Below are 20,399 nucleotides of genomic sequence, written 5' to 3' on the forward strand. Positions count from 1 at the left end.
TTTAATTCAATGAATATACGGTTTCTACATTTCCTGTTTCATCTTCTATGGGGGAAAAACCCAAGCCCCAAAACATATTTTCCCCTCCAATTTGTCAAAGAAAAACAATGATTTTCTGTGAATAAATGATGAACAAAGATAGAGTTGAGCTTCCTAGTATGGAATCCTAGGCATCTAGTGATCAGGAGAAACAGTAGAAATCATTCAGTTTTAACCCAGCACTTTTCACACTGAAGTTTTCCCATAGTGGAAAAAACATTTCCCACTGTTCCACCCCTCCACCCCCATCCATCATTAGCTATCCAGGCACGCTGAGGGTCTACAGATAAAACATTGACCAGAGTCAACAGAAGGCTTTTATTTGCCCTGGGAAGGTTTGAAAATTGCTCCCCCTAGAGGTAGTGCTGTCCATTGAAGGCTTGGAGGCTTCACTTGTGAAACATACAAATTGACTTGGCATCTTTATGTCTCATTCTAACGGTCTCCAAACCTTTTTGATTGCCTATCTCACCCCCAAAAAACTTTAAAGCATGTATGCCCAATATATATATGTATTTATTTACTTGTAAATAATATGTATGTACTTTACTATTAATTATTATGTATATTATAAAACAAAATATTTTAAATAATACATTTAAAATAAAAGTAACTTAAAGAATTTTAAAAGAATGAAATAAATATGCAAAATTTAAAATATCTTAATTGCATTTATTAGTGAAATAAAAATCCTTTCTGCTCCTGAGAGCACTGTGACAAAATATGCCTTTATTTTTCAAAAAATCCCTACGTTTATGTCCTGGGTGATAGAGTGGGCTCGTTAATCATAATTGTTTGTTATCATTCAGTGTGTTTGATTGATGTGTCTATCCAAACAGGTAAAGTTTTTTTAAAATATACATTCTTATTGAAAGGTATACAATATAACAGTCAAATAATAGGTCATAACAGTCAGTGAACAAAACAGCTTTAGAAAAGGATCTATATTTCTCTGCAGGCATCATATACAATGCAAAAAAAAATTGTCTCTGATCTATTTTTTTAAAGTTTTACATAATATTTTATTTTCCCCAATTGTATGTAAACACAATTTTTGACATTCATTTTTTAAAATTTTTGAGTTCCAAATTCTATCCCTCTCTGCCTCTTTTCCCCCTTCTTTGAGACAGTAAGTACACTATAGGCTATACGTGTACAATTATGTAAAACATTTCCATATTAGTCATTTTATGCAAGAAAACTCAGAAAGAAAGAAGGAAAAGAAAGAAGAAAGGAGGGAAAGGGAGGAAGGAAGGAAGGAAGGAAGGAAGGAACAAAAGAATGAAGGAACAAAAGAATGAAGGAACAAAGGAACGAAGGAAAGAAGGAACAAAGGAATGAAGGAATGGAAGGAAGGAAGGAAGAAAGAGAAAGATATTAGGTTTTGGTTTGTATTCAGACCACCTCAGTTCTTTCTCTGGAGGAAGATAACATTTTTCATCATGAGTCCTTTGGGATTGTTTTGGATCATTGTATTGCTGAGAATAGCTAAGTCATTCACAGTTCTTCATCATATAATATTGCTGTCACTTTGTACTATGTTCTCCTGGTTCTGATCACTTCACTTTGTATCAGTTCACCTAAGTCTTTCCAGTTTTTTCTGAAATTAGCCTGCTTGTCATTTCTTAAAGCACAATAATATTCCATTACAATCTGATTTACTTTGAATTCAAGTTTTCAAAGCAAATCAATTCTGCTTCTTCTTATGATTCTTCTTAAAGGATGGTATCATACCTTAATTCCCTATTCATGTTTGTATACTCTTGCTTTGTTTTTGCTTGAAAATAAAATGCATGGCTGAACCTTAGAGTGCGGGGGGGTGGGGTGGGAGGGAAGTAATGTCTACATAATATGACTGTCAATAGCTTTAAATGTCAAACAAAGGAGTTTGTATTTGATCCCAGAGGTAACAGAGACCACTGGAGTTTATGGAGTAGAGGGGTGCCATGGTCAGACCTGTGCTTTAGGAAAATCCCTGAGGTAGCTATGTGTGATAACCTGAAGAAGAGAGACTCTTGAGACAGAGGCTAGGTAGAAGGACACAGAAATAGGCCAGGTGAGAGGTGAAGAGGACGGATTAGGGTGATGGCTGTGTAAGTGGAGAGGAGGGGACAGATGTGAGAGATACGGAGAGAGGAGCTACAAGATTTGATAACTGCTTGGATGTGCATTGGATCATTGTGCATGGGATGTGCATGGGTCATTGGAAAGACATTTCTCCCTAGATGGGGAGAAGGTAGAAGAAAATGTCATGAGATTGGCAAAACAGTTCCAATTCCATTCATGCTTGCTCATCCTGTACAGGTACTCACCCTGTTCTACTCCTAATTGAAAAGGGGCACAGGGCTCTAATTCATTCATTGCTGCTGAGTGCATAGACCATCTTCTGAGAGGTGTCTGCTATAATATTCAATCAGGAGATAACCTGGGAAGTAGGGTGTGGATGTACTGAAGGAGGAGAGGATTTTCCCAATGACACTTGAATAGATGGTACCATGGGTGTCCAGGAAATGGAAGGAAACAAGCATTTATATAACACATACTACATGCCAGCAAAAGTGGCCTTACAAATATTATTTATTTAGGGCAGTAAGAGGCAGAGAAGAATTAACTCAGAGTTTTACCGTCCACCTCCTCTAACCATCTCATTAGTAAAGCTGAAACAGGAGGAAACAATATACTGAGGAGTAACATGGACAAAGAAGTATATCAAAAGCCACTCAAGAGAGAAATTAATCTGAAGGAGGCAAGCACTCAGAAATATCAGCAATGGGCTGCAAAAAGGCATTCACAAATATTACTTATTTAATCCTCACAATAACCCTGTAAGCTAGCTGCTGTTTTTATTCTCATTTTGTAGTTGAGGAAACTGAGGCAAGCAGGTTAAGTGACTTGTCCAGAGCCATATAGCTAGTAAGTGTCTGAGACCCAATTTGAACTCAGGTCTTTATAATTCCTGGCCCAGCAATATGTCCACTGCCATTAATGTTAGATTATATTGGACGGAAGCTAGATACAGTTTGTTGGAAACGAGCCCCATATTTGGCTGTTCCAGGGGGATAAAATGCAACCTAGTTTCCTGCCCTCTGATTTTTTTGATCTCACACATCCCTTGGGAATTTGCTAGTGTTAAAAATCTGTGTTTTTTTTAAGCGTGAGAGGAGTGGGAATCAAGATCTGTGATTTTGAGAGTATAGGGAACTTCCAGGGAGGAGAGTCACTTTCTTAATGCAAATTGTGGTCATAGAGAGCTGCCTTGGTCCCTATTTCAATGGTAACAGCTACGTTCCCTGAATCTAAGAATTTAGGAGTGTATGTGATAAAACTCAGCTCACAGTATGAATTCCTCTCTGAACCCCATGTTTCATAGACTGTCCTCTAGGTAATGGGTCATTCATCTCAGATGCAGCAATTGTACCTTTAGAACAAAGGGGAACAATGATCCTTCAAATCGTAGAGAAGTATCAAGCTCTTTGAAGCCTGGGACTCTTTCTTTTTCTTTCTTTTCTTTTCTTTCTTCTTTTTTCCTTCCTACCATCCTTCCTTCCTTCCTTCTTCCCTCCCTCCCTTTCTCCCTCCCTCTCTTCCTTCCTTCCTTCCTTCTTCCCTCCCTCCCTTTCTCCCTCCCTCTCTTCCTTCCTTCCTTCCTTCCTTCTTTCCTTCCTTCCTTCCTCCCTCCCTTCCTTCCTTCCTTCCTTCCTTCCTTCCTTCCTTCCTTCCTTCCTTCCTCCCTTTCTCCCTCCCTCCCTTCATTCCCTCCTTCCTTCCTCCCTTCCTCCCTCCCTTCCTTCCTCCCTTCCTTCCTTCCTCCCTTCCTCCCTCCCTTCCTTCCTCCCTTCCTTCCTTCCTCCCTTCCTCCCTTTCTCCCTCCCTCCCTTCATTCCCTCCTTCCTCCCTCCCTTCCTTCCTTCTTCCCTCCCTCCCTTTCTCCCTTCCTCCCTTTCTCCCTCCCTCCCTTCCTCCCTTCCTTTCTTCCTCCCTTCCTTCCTTCCTTCCTTCCTTCCTTCCTTCCTTCCTTCCTCCCTTCCTCCCTTCCTCCCTTTCTCCCTCCCTCCCTTCATTCCCTCCTTCCTTTCTTCCTTCCTTCCTTCCTCCCTCCCTCCCTTCCTTCCTTCCTTCCTTCCTTCCTTCCTTCCTTCCTTCCTTCCTCCCTCCCTCCCTCCCTTCCTTCCTCCCTTCCTTCCTTCTTCGCTTTTGCATCCTCAGTGCCTAGCACAGTACCTTGCACACACCGGACATGTAATAAATAAATCCCTGTTGATTTAAAGGTGGGGCCCAGTATTTGTGTCCCAGGATTTGCTGAAATTGTTCATTCATTTTGCTCTTGTTCCATTCATCACTGCTATATTGTAGATAATTATGAACTACATACAACAGATATTAGAGAAGTGTCCTTCCTGTAGTGACAAGCACAAACATGTTTTTTAAAATACGGTTAGTAAGCTCAAAATAACTTTAATGAATGCCTGCAGAGCAATGAGATTTATCCTCCTAGGCTGACTGAAAATCATTCAGCTCGGGATTCTTGATGAAACCAGATGCTTCTTGGTCAGACTGGCCCCAGCCTGGAGAACAATGTTGATTTCCAAGCATCCAGCAAGAATTTGAGACACTTACCTCACTTGCCTCATGTCTTGTGTAAGAGAATTAGCAGAAACTCATCTTGGGGTGGCTTCAAAAGAGGAAAATAAGCAGACAGCCTTGTTAATTTAGCATATAGACTTGGAATAAGGTACAGCATCCATCATCTCATCAAAATTCAATTAAAATTTAGGTTACCAGCCAAGAAAAAAAGGAGCCAGTTTTTTTTCCCCTTCTGGAAGAAGAGTTCTTGGAACATCACTAAAGCCTTAATGGGTCTTTCCTCCCAAAAGCCAATTTGAAAGGATAACCAGTGGGAGAGTCAGAATGACCCCTGATATTAAAAGCTAGAACATGTGTAATCTTAAAACTGCCATTAATTTAATGCACGGTGTCGGGTGGGTTGGGGTGGGAGGCTCCTCCAGCTGGGTGCATGGGAGGAGATTTTAAGGTCTTCCTATTTGGAAGGACGTCCTGTCCGGTTCACAAACTCTTTGGATCCCACGTCTCTCCTCTCTCAGTGACTCATGGCAATAGCAGAACTCTCTTCAATGGGCAGGGCACCCAGGGGCACAATAATCCACTTAGCCCAGTTCCATTCCATGATAAACAGTGATACTTGCTCTTCCAAAGTAGGCCTAACGTGTGGGAAAGGTAAGCCTGCAGGGACTACAACCAGATTTACAGCATTAAACACAATTGTATTCCAAGATTTCAGCTGTTAACTGTCTTAATTTGTTTTTTTTTTCTTCTTGCAATAATATAATGATGATAAACTTTGACACACAGATGTTCCAGCAGAGAGATTTCGTCTTGCTCCTTGTTTCTCAAAACCAATCTCCTTGACTGAAATTTGATTTCTGAAGTGCCTTTCACTCTTTAAGCTTGGTGGCCAATGACTCCACTTGCAACCCTTGTAGTCATGAGAAATAGGGGTTTGGAGGTAAATTGCCTTTGGAGCTTAGACAGACTCTTTAAAAAAAAAAGCTAGCAGGGGTATTCACCAAGACAAAATAATTTCTTTATAATTCTTTTAATATCCTCCTCCTTTAGCCCATAGACTCCAAAACACATCACAGTAGGAAATCTGGAGATTGGCTTTGTCTCTGGAAAAACAAACAGTGTGAGTCTCTTGAATTTTAACTCATATGTGACTTGCAAAATGATAGGAGCTCATTTTTTTCTTGTTCTTAGAATCATAGGTTGTATAGTAGAAGCTTTTCACTGGGGTCGGTAGAAGGGAAATTGGTGACATTATGAATTCCCCAAAACTCCTCAGGACAAGGCGCTCTGAGGGAGTGACAGCAGGTGACATACGCCAGGTGGGGCAAATCACCCCACCATCTTCCCTCAGCCCATGGTGGATATACTCCACAAGCCCTGGTAATAGCTGTTCTCCCCAGATCACTGACCCTGCTTACATCAGCAGTGACCCTTGTGGAAAATGAATCCACAATTTGTTTTGCTAGGCTATGTATATTTACTACAAGGTTTTTGTTTTTATAATGGGAGCAGGGAAATGTATAATGGAGAGGACAGTATGGATCCTCTCTCTCTCCCCCTCCCCCAAATAAAAAGAAAAGAGAACAGAATGAATGTCAGAAGGAATCCTGATCAGGAAGCTTTGCAAGTTATGTGTTGAATTAATTTTATACTTAAAATAGATTAATAGATTAATGTACAATCCTCTTCTGTTCTGTGATGTGTATGTAAATATGCATTTTATTTGGGGTCTGAATTGTAAGAAAAAAAGAAAATTAAAATAAAGAAGGGGTCTAACCCAGCCATCACCTTACAGATAAGCCCAAGGATTTCAGGAATGAGATGCTCCCACTTCTCCATCCCCCCACTCCCCCTCTGCTAGAGCAGTGGCCTTGCTTCTGGCCTGGCCTAGGCAGCCATAGTCCAGGGAAGCAATCTTTGTGGAGATGTCACTTGGGAATATCTTCTGAAGGTGTTTTAGCACCCTACTCTGTACCTCCCACACTAATTTTATTTCTTCAAGAAGAGGACATCGAAGCAGGGAGCTTCTTTTTGTTTCTGCTTTTTTTTTTGGAGGGGGGGAGCAGGCAATTGGGGTTAAGTGACTTGCTCAAGGTCACACAGGTAGTTTGTGTCAAGTGTCTGAGGCTGGATTTGAACTCAGGTCCTCCTGACTCCAGGGCCGGTGCTCTATTCACTGGGCCACCTAGCTGCCCCCCAGGAAGCTTCTTTTCAAGACATTTAAATAATCTGAATTTCAGATTCAGAAGGGATTTTTCAGATGATCAGATCTGACCCAAGCCCAATACAAGGCAAATTCTCTGAGAGTAACAGTTATTTTATGTTTGTCTTTGTATGCCCAACACCTAGCATGCTGGCTGAAATATAGAATTGAATTAGAATCTTTTCTGCCACATTCCTGACCTCCTAGTCAGGTCCTTCAGCAGTCAGGAAGGGAAGACCTGGGTTCAGCTACTACTTTTGTTAGCTGCATTACAGTTAAGAGTAACATGTGAGCCTCTGCCCTCCCCAGCCTCTCCCCATGCCACCCCTAAATCTGATTTCAAAAACAGCTGGACAATTCCATGCCTACCACATTTACTCACCTAAAGCCTTTAGACTTCATTATTTCTTAAGTCTCAAGAAGGATGCTAGGAAGGGGTATGTAAGACCTGTGAGGCATTATTTTGCTTGCTATTTATGGTAGAAAAATATGGAGTTGGACTTGACTCCCAGGTGGCTATTCTTGAACAAAACTGTGCTGGGCCATGTTTCTTTCCCATCACTCTGTTCAACTGAGGAGTATCTGGCCTTTATTATTTATGTAGGGACCTCATAAACAGGAGGGGGCCCTCCTTCCATGAATGCAGCTAGCTTTCCAGAATTTTTATGGGGCTGTAACTGTGTTGACTTAAGAAAGCACGTTAAACTTTTCCCTTACGTTAAAAGAACAGAAAAAGGAGCTTGGGAACTATTCCCACATTTACCTGAAATACAAAATGAAGAAAAAGGCAAATGATTGAGCAGAGAAAACCAAAATTCAGAGACGGAAATGTTGCTAATGCGAAACTGCAGACACTTAGCAGAGCCAATGTTAAGAGTCAACACAAGCTAGCCAAGCTGAGACGGCCCTGCATCCCAAGGCATCCTAGCCACCTAGGTTCATTTTAATGGGATTTGAGAGTAGAGTTGGGGTTAAATAGCTCTCTGGGGGATACAAAGTCCATCATCCACCCTCCCTCCCCCTCCTCAGCAGAGGCAGTTAGGGATATAATCATGCTCCTTGTTGCTTCTGGAAAGGCTTTGCAGGAACCACCTTGCTGGCTGGTATTACAGAATGCAGAGTTGGGGAGCTAGGTTAACAAGCCCCATCTCCTGGGTTATTCACATACATCTTCAGCTTTGAATCTTGACTCTATACTGACTTAGTCAAAAGTGCGGAAAAAAAGCACTTTATTCATTGCAAAGTGTATATAAATGTGAGTTTTTCTTATGTCGGTGCTCCTATGATCATGTTTTTTTCTTTCCACTAGGGCCTGGAGGTAGATACCATTCAAGCTGAAAAAAAAGACCCTTATGAACTGCAATGACTATTTTATTTAGATAGCCTTCTCTTCCTTGGTTTCCCCCTTTCCCTCTCTTCAAGATCAATTAAATAGCTAGAAAAGAGCCTGTATTAAATGTTTTGTCCCATTCATGATACTGAAAATGTGAGGGTTAGACTTGATTTAAATTTATGATTTTTATCCCACTTCATTTGTGCCACAAGCATTTATAAAATGCATACTATGTGTCGGGCACTGAGGATACGAAGGCAGAAAATGAAACAGTCTCTGTCCTCAAAGAGTTTATATTCTAATGATAGAAAAATAGAGACACTGCCTTGAAAAGCAAGATAAATTCCTCATCCAGGACAATCTTGTTTAGTCGTTTATTTGTTCAGTCGTTTTCAGTTGTGTCTGACTCTTCATGACCCCATTTGGGATTTTCTTAACAAAGATACTGGAACAGTTTGCCATTTTTTTCAGGTGAGGAAACTGAGGCAAACAGCATTAAGCAAATTGCCCAGGGTCACACAGCTAATAAGTATCTGAGGCCAGATTTAAACTCAGGAAGACAAGTCTTCCTGACTCCAGGCCTAGCCCTCTAGTCATTTAAACAATGCATTAGTCCCTGGAGAATCCATAAGGCTAACTTTCACTAATCAATAAGCATTTGTAAAGCACCTACTGCTTACCAAGCACGGTGCTAGGTGCAGGAGACACAAAGACAAAAGTGAAATACTTCTTACCTTCAAGGAGCTTACATTCTGTGGGGGTGGGGGAACAAGGCCTACATATATAGGAATTTATAAAATATAGACATAGTACATGCAAGTTAGCTTTGGAGGGAAAGGCACTAGGAGCTGGGAGGATTAGGGAAGGCTCGTGCAGAAGGTGGCACTTGACCTGGTGTTTGAAGGAAATATAGACTCTAAGAGGTAGAGTCAGTCAATCAACTAGCATTTATAAGATACCTACTATGTGCCAAAACAACAAAAAAAAATCAGTTCTTGCCCTCAAAGAGCTTACAGTCTAATAGGAGGAGAGGGGAACACCATAGAAACAGCTATGTATAAACAAGATTTATACAGAACAAACCGGAGACAATCAATAAAGACAAAGCCTAGCATTAAGGAAGATGAAAAAAGGCTTCATGCAGAAAGTGGGATTTTATTTGGGACCTGAAGGAAGGCAAGGAATTCAGGAGATGGGGAGACAGGGTGATGAGGAAATGAGAATTCCAGGTGTAGGGTACTGTCAGTGAGAATGTTCAGATACCATGGAGGTGGAGGTGAGGAGGAAGGATATTCTGGGAAGGTGGATGGAAGAGCATCCATCTGTGCTTTGGTACTGAAGCTCCAAATGGCTGAGGAACTCTTTGGGTGCTGGTCTGGGGGTTTCATGTCCCCAGAGTTAGTGGCAGGTACCTGGGAAGTGAGATAAGACACACCAGATCTAGGGGTTACTCATTCTTATAATATGTAAGAGGTAAAGATGAGAAACACAGTGTTATATATAGGGGGAAAATAAGAAAGTCAGTTTGCCTGTGTGAAAGAGTGTTAAGGCATGATAAAACTGAAAAGGTAATTCGGGGACAGGATCGTGAAGGGCTTTAAAGGCATTTGCATTTCATTTTAAAATTAATAGGGAGCTCCTGGAGGTTGTTGAGTGGCGGAGTGGCACAGTCAGACCTGTGCTTTAGTGAAATCACTTTGGCATCTGGGTGGAGGAGGATGAATTGAAGTGGTGGGGAGACTTGAGGCAGGGAGACCAAGTGGGAGATTATTGCAATAGTCTAGGTCAGGCAAGAGATGATGAGGGCTTGGAATAGGGTGGGATGTGTGTGTGTGTGTGTGTGTGTGTGTGTGTGTAGAGGGGGATGGATGCAAGTAGTTATGTCTTTTATTTTGGATGTCCAGAGACCACTTAAAATAATAATAATAGCTCACATTTACATAACATTTCTCAGTTCACAATAATACCATGAAGCAGGTAGTACAAATATTATGCCCTTTATTTTTCATGAAAGACGCTGGGGTTATGACTTGCCCCAAGGTCACACAAAGCCAGTAAGTGGCAGGGCTGCTCCTCAGACCCAGGTTTATTGGTTTCTTGTCTAAGACTTTTTCTGCTATTCCATATTGCAGCATATGGATTGAATGATCAACATTTTCCTCTATTAGCACAGTATGATTCTTCACATGATCAAATGAGATTTTATATATATATATATATATATATATATATATATATGAAAAGTGGTTTGCAAACCTTAAGGCCTTATATAAATGTCAGCTATTATTATTATAATTATCATTATCATCATTATGTTGGATATTCTAAGACCAGCTCAAGGAGTTGCATCCCATGGAAAAATGAATTGAGGCCCATGCCCTTTGTAATTCTCTAGATATTGCAGATTAAAATGGCATCCTTTTGGATGTTGTGTTTGGGGCCTCATCTCTCCAGGGTTTGTGGCAAGTATTTGCGGATATGGGAGAAGGACATTGATTCTAGAATCTACTCTTTTTCTTGCAATATATCAGCATCTAAGGGGGAAGATCCTCAGAGCTTATGTTTATTTGGTGTTATTAATGACTTGTATTTAAATGGCTTGTCTATTTGAGGGCTGGCATAGAGAGAAGCTTGTTTCTTATTTTCAATCGTATCTTAGGACAGGGTTGGTAAAGGGAACATACATTTGCTATTGGTGAGTTCTGTTGGGAAAAGCAGGATAACTGAAGGGTAACCCATCTCTTTCCTATCTACCTGCTATCCCAGCCCTAACCTCCCGTGGGTTTCTTGCTTACTTCCCCCATATCACCAGAGGCCGATTGGTCCTAGTATATACTTGTTGCTCCTGGGATTATTTGGTTCAGGTAGAACTGTGGATGCCCATTTCAGAAATTAGTTGAATGTCTGATATTTGACCTCCTATGTAATGACCGTAAGATACCCAGACACCAAGCAGGTAGTGTATGGATGGCTTACAGTTACATAACATTTGGGCAGTCACAAAAAGCTGTACACACATTTGCATACATCCTTACAACAACCTTGTGAGACAGGTACTGCATGTTTTATTATCTTTATAGATGAGAGAACCAAGGCCCAGAGAAATTAAATGACTTGGCCAAAGTCATACAGCTAATGAGCAATAGTGCTGGGACTCAAGGTCAGGTTTTTTGACCCTAAGTCCAATTTAATCTAACATGTTACACCAAGTGGCTGGCAACCTTCCAGGATGTATCAGCTGTCTATATCAAAGCATCATATTTTCCATAGATGGTTTTTATATCTGATTTTTATATTGATGTATTTGGAATTATAATTAGGATAGGGTGACTGAGGTTTAGCCATAGCATACTAAAATTTAGAGGGTGCAACACATAGTTACATTCCTAATTCCCATCCCACTCAACTGAATGTCTTGATCATGTCTTACATTATTTTCACATCATAATTTATAAAATTGATTTGAGGGGCTTTTATGTTATTGACCCGAGTGCCAAAATTACAATTATACCTCTGGGTATACTATTTAGGTCATATTTTAGAAAAACATTTAACTGGGAGAATTTTATGGTAAAAAGGATTCAAAATGTGGACAAAGACCCTATAGCCATTTGCTTCAAGGTCTTATTAGTGGGAGCAGGGGCATGTTTAGCTAGATTTTTTTTTCTTATTTCCTTACAGAATAGTTCTGTAAGTATGTAAAAACACTTAACCTAGAAATACTTTGGTTTAAACAAGTTGGAAGTAAAGAAATTAAATTCAGATGTTTTCCCCAGTTTCCCTGAGATTTGTTGACTCCCTGCGTAGGTAAATGGACATGAATATAAACATAAGCTTCAAATCCTACTATAATCCTAGTACAAGCTTCAAATCTATTTGAATATCTAATTCAAAGAAGTCCAGTTATATATAGGGCAATGACTAACATTAGAGTTGGGGTTGGTGTAACCAAGTGCTTGATCCCAGGGAGAACCGTTGTGAATTCCTTCTTCCCCCTGTCATTATCTGGAAAGCATCATGGCTGACCGAAGTTCTGCCAATATGGTTGGATCCTCTCCATCTCCTTCTCCATCCTTTTTGGAAGTGGCCACCGATGATCTAGTTGGGAAGGGTGTTTCTCTTGCTTCCTCCTCCATTCCCTCAGCCTTCGACGTCTCCAATTAAGCCAAATGGCTTTCTTTTTGATGTGCCAAACCAAAGTCTCTGGCTTTTGGAATTGAATGACTGAACCAAGTCTGTTCACTTTCCTCTAAGTCCTAAAGCCACTGTATTGGGCTAGAACTTAATAACGGTTGAATTGAAATGAATGATTCAGGAGACACTCAGAAGTAATGACTTGGAATTTTTCTAATATCTGAATATCAATACCATAATTTATTGTATTGTCTGTAGAATCTGGTTTACTCCTGCTAAGTTTCCAGTAGTTATAATCCTATGGTAACTTTCAAACTTAGTATTTTTTACCCCCAGAATGAATTCTTTCCTCCTCCTCCCCCTCCTCTTCCTTCTTCCTCTCTCTCTTCTCTTCCCCCTTCCCCTCCCCATCCTCCTCTTTCTGTTCATGGTAATGAAACCACTCTTACCGAAAAGATCAAGCATTTGGAGTTAATCTCTATTAATTAATATAATAAAAATTATTATCTCACCAAAGCACAAACCAGTAGTTTGCTGTAAGATATGGAATCAGGAATTTAACGGGAACTTAAAGGTCATTGAGTCCAACCTGCTCAGTTCACACATGAAGAAACTGAGGTTTAGAGAGATGAACAGCTTTACACCAGGTCCTAATCAGTCAATCAGCAAACATCCCCTTTTTGCTAGACAGCAGGAATGTGAAATTGTCATAGTACTTTGCCTCAATGAGTTCACATTCTGATAGGGGAGACAAGTATTACATATAGATTGTGTGTGTGTGTGTGTGTGTGTGTGTGTACAAGATATATAATAATAGCTAGCATTTATATTGTGCTTTTCTTATTTTATGCTCACAACAGCTCTGGGAGGTGAGGAAACTGAGGCAGATGGCAATTAAGTGACTTGCCCAGGGTCACACAGTTAGAACTGAGAATCTGAGGCTGGATTTGAACTCAGGTCTTCCTGACTTCCAGAGCTCTATCCACTGAACCATCTAGCCGCATCATATAGATTAAATATAAATATGTATAGTGCATCCAGAGTAAGCATAAAGCAAATAAATTAAAAAAAGGACAGAATGGCTTGGGAGGGAAGGTACTAGTAATTTTTGGTGGGGAGGGGGAAAGATCTGGGACGCCTTCACATAGAGAAAGTGGCCCTTGAGCTGCCAGTAGAGTGAAAGGAGGGATTCTTATTAGATGCAGTAAGAAGGGGAGCTGGGATTTGAACCTAGGACTCTCTGACCAGTGCTCCAAATCAAGCTGCCTCCTCTCATTGTTTCTCAGTTTCTTTGGCCAGATTGAGATCATAATTCTTCCTTCACTAAAGTCCTTTTCTGATTGATGTTTCATCTTTCATCTGTGAAGGTGACCTTTGGTTCCTGAGGCCACAACAGCAGGACACAAACTCTGGCGATCCTCCCAAGCTGTAAAAGACTTTAAGTAAGGATCTGATAAAAGACTCCTTTGGACCAGGTGGACAGAATGTCAGGTGATTTTTTTGGGAGGGCCACTGTAATTCATAAATGACCGCTTACTATTTCTACTCTTGCTGCCACTCGCTAATAAACTTGAAGGTTTGAAAAGTTCATTAAACACACTGCCTCATTTCATCCTTTGAGTTGACAACTGGCATTATCATCCCCTTTTTACAGATTAGGAAACTGATGTTCAAGCGGTAAAATGATTTGCCAAGGGTCACACAATTGGTGTCAGAGGAAGGATTCAAACCCAGGTTTCTCCTGACTCGCCATAGTAGTATCCTTCTTTCCTTCCTTCCTTCCCTTCCCCTTCCCTTTTCTTCACCCTTCCCTTCCTTTCTCTTTCCTTCTCCTTTGCCTTTTCTCCTCTCTCCCCTCCCCTTCCTTTCCTCTAAATTGACACTGAGGATGGGTAATCTGCGCGGATATTGGGTAGTGGAAAGCGCATTGAACCATCAGACAGAGACCCTGGATCTGAGTCCGTGTTTTACTACCTCTATATGACCTTGGTCAAGTTACTTCAACTATTCTCCCTCATCTGTAAAATGACAGGACTGGACAGGATCATCTGCGAGGTCCCTTCCAGCTTTAGTCTATGAAATGCAAGTGGTATATGAAGATAAAGGAATATCCATGGAGATAAAAATCACTCCTTGAATTATCCAAGTGATTACGTGTCTTTCCCTTCCCTAGCTCACTGATTAGCCTTTATGTTGGCAAACCACTTTACATACATTATCTTGTTTGATCCTTGCAAAACCAAACTCTCTGAAGCAGGTGTTATTATCCCAATTTTATTGACATAGAACATGCTCAAAGATGTTAAGTAACTAGGGTCACACAGTTATTAAGCTGGATTCAAACCCACGTCTTCCAGATTCCAATTCTAGTATTCTATCCATTACGCAAGCTTTCACCTTTTGTGACAAACATGCTTTGATTGCCAAAAAGACCATTTAATGTCTGTGTTTTATAGAGGTCCATGGGCGGTTTTATACATTTATCCACATAAATAGAGATTTTAAGCCCCCAGCAGGCAGTTTTAGACTCAGTGGTGCACACAGGTATTTAATAAATGATTTTTGCTGCTGTATAAATCCAACACATGAAATGTTACAAAGTCCAACCACTATCATGATGACCAAGTGATGAGTCACTCCTGAAGCTGCTTTACCCTCACTTAACCTGATGTACTGCTAAAAGGAAATGGGCTGCCTGGCCTGTTCTAGACGTATTTCCCAGAGTGACTCACAGCAGGAAGATAATTGGGTAGCAGCTGGAAGCGGCACAAAGAAAATCAATCACAGATTCCCGGGATCTCCATACAAGAAGGGATCTCAGAGGTCATCGGTCTGAACTGTGCTGGATCAGGAACCCTTTCTCCCACATTCCTGGCAAAGTGGTTCATCCAGCCTTCCCTTACAGACCTCTAGCGATTTGGAAGAATACTTTGCTTAATGACAAAGGTCTTCCAACAGACACTGGATCACCCCTTTTTCAGTGATGTTGTCAAGATGACAGCTGGGGTCCAAGTTGGCAAAGGTGTTCTGTAAGGTAACTTGTAAGTTTCTGAGGTTGTGAGGGAGCCCATTCTATTTTTTTGGGCAGTCCTAAGTCAATAAGCATTAAGTGGCTATGTGGCAAGGCAATGTGCTTTGTCAGGAAGATATATTGATATTAAGCCTCTCTGATTCCCACCTGTCGCTCTTACTTCCACCTGGAGGCCAAGCAAGGCGAGTTTAATAGGATTTTTCACATAAAAGCTCTCCCCTCCGACCCCCCAGGGCTCTCTCCTCTAGGCTATCCATTCTCAATTCCGTCAACCCATCCTTGTATTGCATTATTTTGAGAGCCCTCTCCAACCTGGTTGTTTTCTTCTCCAAACATTCCACTGACTCAAGTATTGCAGAAGATGACAATGGCTTATTATGTGTTTAAATTTGGCATACTTCAGGTCTCGGGAACAAATCATTAGATATAGGGCTTAGTATGGAAGGACACATGGCACATATTGTTTTATCATTTGGCCAGGTCTAACAAATACGACCTGTTGGATGCTAAGTTTTGCTTTTATTATTTATTTATTATTTATTATTTAAGGGCTCTAGTTAGTTGCTAAGATGAACTCCCAGTTGATTGGACATACTTTTAATTCTTGGTGGACAGTACTATAAATCTTTAATGGTTTCTAAAACTCAGAAATGGGCAAAACGATACTTTCAGAGCAACAAAAAGAAATCCATATAAGGACTTGGAGTGGGGTGGGTGCGGCTTCTGAGCCATCATCTTTAACTAAGTTGAGTTACTCATGTTCTATAAATTCTTGTGTAAGGTGTGTGAGAGACAGGCTGGGGAGGAAGGAGGGCTCAGGAGGAATTTAAGGAAGCTAGAAGGACATCAGGTTTCAATAATCAGTGTTGAAGGCCACAGTCATGCAGCCAATGATCAATTCCCATTTCATTTCTACCTGGGTTGTGACTCCACAGAGATTTAGTTGTATATATGGTCACCTGAGGCAATGAGAAGCTCCTGTATCCTCCTCCCCAGAGGGGCTTTATCCCCCCCTGGAAGAATCTCACAAAAAAAAACGTCAGAGTAGAAGTTATCCAAAATGACTTTCCTCAATTCATACCTTCCATCCAACTGTACCAAGTCAGAGGGGTTCTGGAACAACCCAATCAAACAATAAGCATTTATAAAATGTTTATGAGCCAGGTCTTGGGCTAAGTGCTGGGGATACAAGGAAAAAGAAAGAACAGTTCCTGCCCTTGGGGAACTTACATTTGAATGGGAGAGATAAAACATACAGATCAGGACAGGTTGAATAAAGAATGGATCCCCTCAGAGGGGATGGCACTGTGGCACGGGTGGATGGGGGTACCAAGAAAGGCCTCCTGGAGGAGATGCTGTTGGAGCTGAGTCTTGAAGGAAACCAAAGGTTCTAAGAACTGGAGGTTGGGAGGGCATTCTAAGCACGGGCAATAGAATAGACAGAGACAGGCCTTAGTGGGATAATATGGAAGGGACAACTAGCAGATAGTAAGCCAGTATGGATGGATTGTAGAGTATGTAGAAGGAAAAAGAAGATGATTTGGGCCAATTGTGAAGAGCATTAGATGCCAAAACAAAGATCTGATCTTGGAAATAATGGGGAGTCCCCAGAGTTTATTGAGTTGGAGGTGGGGTGGGAATGTGGTCAGGCCTGTGCTTTAGGAAAATAACTTTGAGAGCTGATAGGAGCATGGATTGGAGTGGGAAGAGATCTGAGGCAGGTAAGAAAAGAATCTTCAGTTCCTGGAAGAAACCAAACATAGTCCCATAAAACAGCAGGATGCCAAAATTCATTTGAGTATTTTATTTATAAATGTACATTTACTATAAAAGCTGTTGCATTTTAGACAACTTTTTGCTACTCTTCAGAGGCATTTTAGAATAAATATTGTAAATGAAGGTTAGTGTAACTTATATAGCACATTAGCCAGCCCAGAATGGTAATTATTCTTCTGGCTGGTCTTGCATATGATGTAGGTCCTTTTATTTCATTAACTTTGATGCTTCAAATAGATAGCTACAGTATGTTTTGTATTAATAACACTACATAGAAAGAGTGAGGAAACACCATGAAAGTCTGATAGTGAAACACACATACATAGTTATAGTGGAGTTATCCATGTTTTCTGAAGAATGAGAAGGGAATAGCTTTTGGAGGATCTAAAAAAAAATCAGATCTCCTCTTTCCTCAAGAATAATAAATCATTTACTTTTCTCCTTTTCTTTCACTGTTTCATTCTAAAACTAAACACACATATATATTACAACCCAGTGTAGTAAAGCATCGTTTTTTTTCCTCCCCCGGGATCTCCGAGATTATTTAAACAAGAAATCTTCATACTTATTATGTTGAATTGGAGAAAACAAGGCCTAGGCTTTCTAAAATGTCATGTAACAGACTCCAAATGAAATATAAATCAAATAGAAATAGGAACAGTTGGCAATTAGAATTTAAAATGCTGGAGATTATTCTGTGCTGGTGACTAGAGTTCATTATGAAAAAAAAGCGCATCTTGTGTTGGAAAATGGGTCTTTATTTTTCTTGACTAGATTCTAGCTTCAATACATGTGTGATGAGACTCACTAAGAAAGATGTATAAAGGAGGCTGTGGGAACCAGAAAAGAATGTTCAATATTCATGTATTCCTTATGTAACGGATGGAGTTTCATAGGTAAAAAGGGTTCTATAAAAATTGGTTATGAATGTTGAAATTGTGCATGTTTTGTGCATTACCATGGGAGAGTACTCTGTGAATACCATGCAAAATGTAAACATCGACATTATCAAAATATCTAACAATAAAACATGCAGGTGGTTAATCAAAATATCGGACCGAATATCTGTACATTTCCAAAACTATTTTTTTTTTCATTTTTGTAAAACAGCAACCATTACCAGAAGGAGTCTCGGGAACTGAAGGTCTCAGGAATGACTTCATTCCTCTTGAATTCACTGTATCCATAAGTCATCACTGACTATGTGCAATAGCTTTGCATTTTCTAAGGCACAATTTTAATGAAATGATGTGTAAGGTTCAATCCAACAACATTTCCAAATGACAACATAGTAAAAATACCTTCAGTGGCCGAGGAGAAATTCTGCACAAGCACTGGCATGCAAAGGACCATCTAGCATAGCATGTAAATAAATAGTGGCTAGCTATATCAAATAACACATAGAAAAATTATTGCTTATCTAATAAACATCCACGTTATATCCCTTTACTAATACAGCAACATACCATGAATGGGTTCGTCCTCTACATTTGCAACAAATCTTTATTAATTTAACATGGTTTTAAGGCAGAATAAATAGGTGTCCCAATACCACCTGCTCCTCCCCTGCCCTCCCACCCCTAGTTTTAAAGAAAAAAAAATCCAGGGAAAGTTAAAAATGAGGGTTTTAAACAACTTTCTCCTTTCTTCAGCCAGCTGGAATTCATTATGTGACACATGGAGTTGAGGAGACAGCAAATCAATTCCTGGTTAAAGTTCTCCATGATTAATAGCTGGAACTCTTGACAATGAAGAGGAGAGTTAAGGGGAACATGCAAATAGCCATTAAAATGGACAAGGTACAGGGTAAACTGTAGGATCTTAACGGTCACACATAAGTCAGTGAAATATCACACATCATTGCATCCTTTTTAAATATAACAGCAGAGATTCTCAAGGCTTATCTCTGCACATATATGGCACAGGGCACCAGGTACCCAAGGCATATGATGCCTTACTCCCAGACTGACATGTGACAACTCCTGGGAATGTTATAAATGATAATTGACTAAGAACATCACGTTATTGTTGCTACTGACATCCCACTTGTTGGGAGAGAGTCAGCTTCCTCTTCCTCTCTCCAATTCGGGTAGTACAGTACTGCAATAATCCGGAAAAAAGACGGACTGAAATAATCTCATCTCTCTTTCTCATCCTCTTGGGAAATGCTTCCATTCAGTCAGAGTATAGGGCCAGCAGGCTTTACAAGAGTTCTCTTTATTTGACAGAATAATCTACATTAATGATGTAACTTTGAAAGTACATGAAGGTTAATGGTGCAATAATTTATGGGCCTGCCCTGGAAAGGTATAGAACACAAATGGTTCAGAATTACAGTATGTATTATCAAACTAGTATCTTTGTACAAAAAAAAAAGGTTATAGCTCAGTAACAGAAAATCCCTTTCTATGATTTTTAGTTCAGAAATGTATTAATTAGATGCTCCCTCGGCAGAGTGCTCATCTTACATTGGCATGTCCTGCACTTTCTATGGTTCCGTTTTGTAAACTTAAAATGTTTAGCTTCTAGAAATTTAAAAACAAAAGGTTTTATTGCATTTTTTATCTTAATTCCCGAAGAGGATAATATCACATTTTAAATCATTAATATATCTTGCCTTACAAAAAAAAAAAAAAAAAAAAAAAAAAAAAAAGACAAACCAACAAAAACCAAAAACCCAACCCACACAACTTTCTGAAGGATTTGGGATCAACACAACTCAATATTCTCTTAAGAGATACTGTGCAAATGCAAAAAGAAAAAAAAAAGGAAAATACAAACATACATTGCGCTATAAAGGAACAGACACAGCCTCTTAGTATAGCTTTTTAAAAATTAAATGAGTGCCACGAAGCCCCACAAATATGGGCATTTGTAAGCGATTGTCCAGGACATCCCCAAAGGGAGTTGTGGGAGGTGATGTGAAAACCGTGTCACAATGTTGTTGGCTGACCAGCACCTAGGTGAAAAGAAAGCCAAAGAGAACTGAGTGACAGCATTCAATAATTCTGGTTTCTTTATTCCATAAACCTATAGATCCTATACAGAACAGTCTCAGAAAGGCCTGCAGTTTGTATTTATACTGCTTTTCAGTTTTGCTAAGAACTTTTGCGCTTTGCCATTCCACATAATTCTTTGCAAGAGGTATCTGCCCAAAGAAAATGCACCCTGAAGTCCTACCTACACAGGTTCCAATGAGAGTCAGGTTAGAGAGAGAGTGTAAGGTCAAGTTTCTCATTAGGCATACTACACTGCCTGATTTCCAAGAGATTCATCACAGTTTCTTACGAGAATGGTAA

General features: G+C 40.1%; 1 protein-coding gene across 2 annotated transcripts in view; it reads right to left on the reverse strand.

Moving 5' to 3' along the window:
• Positions 1–17,113: 17,113 nt before the first annotated feature.
• Positions 17,114–20,399, reverse strand: part of LIMCH1 (LIM and calponin homology domains 1) — a 366,296-nt gene continuing 363,010 nt past the window's right edge. For both annotated transcript variants that reach the window (XM_036762932.1, XM_036762933.1), the window contains one exon: positions 17,114–20,059. In XM_036762932.1, coding sequence (XP_036618827.1) covers positions 20,034–20,059 — 26 coding nt within the window. In that variant the 3' untranslated portion in view covers positions 17,114–20,033. The remainder of the gene's footprint in view (positions 20,060–20,399) is intronic.

This window comes from Trichosurus vulpecula, chromosome 6, assembly GCF_011100635.1.
Source record: "Trichosurus vulpecula isolate mTriVul1 chromosome 6, mTriVul1.pri, whole genome shotgun sequence".
In the NCBI taxonomy this organism is placed as follows: Eukaryota; Metazoa; Chordata; class Mammalia; order Diprotodontia; family Phalangeridae; genus Trichosurus; species Trichosurus vulpecula.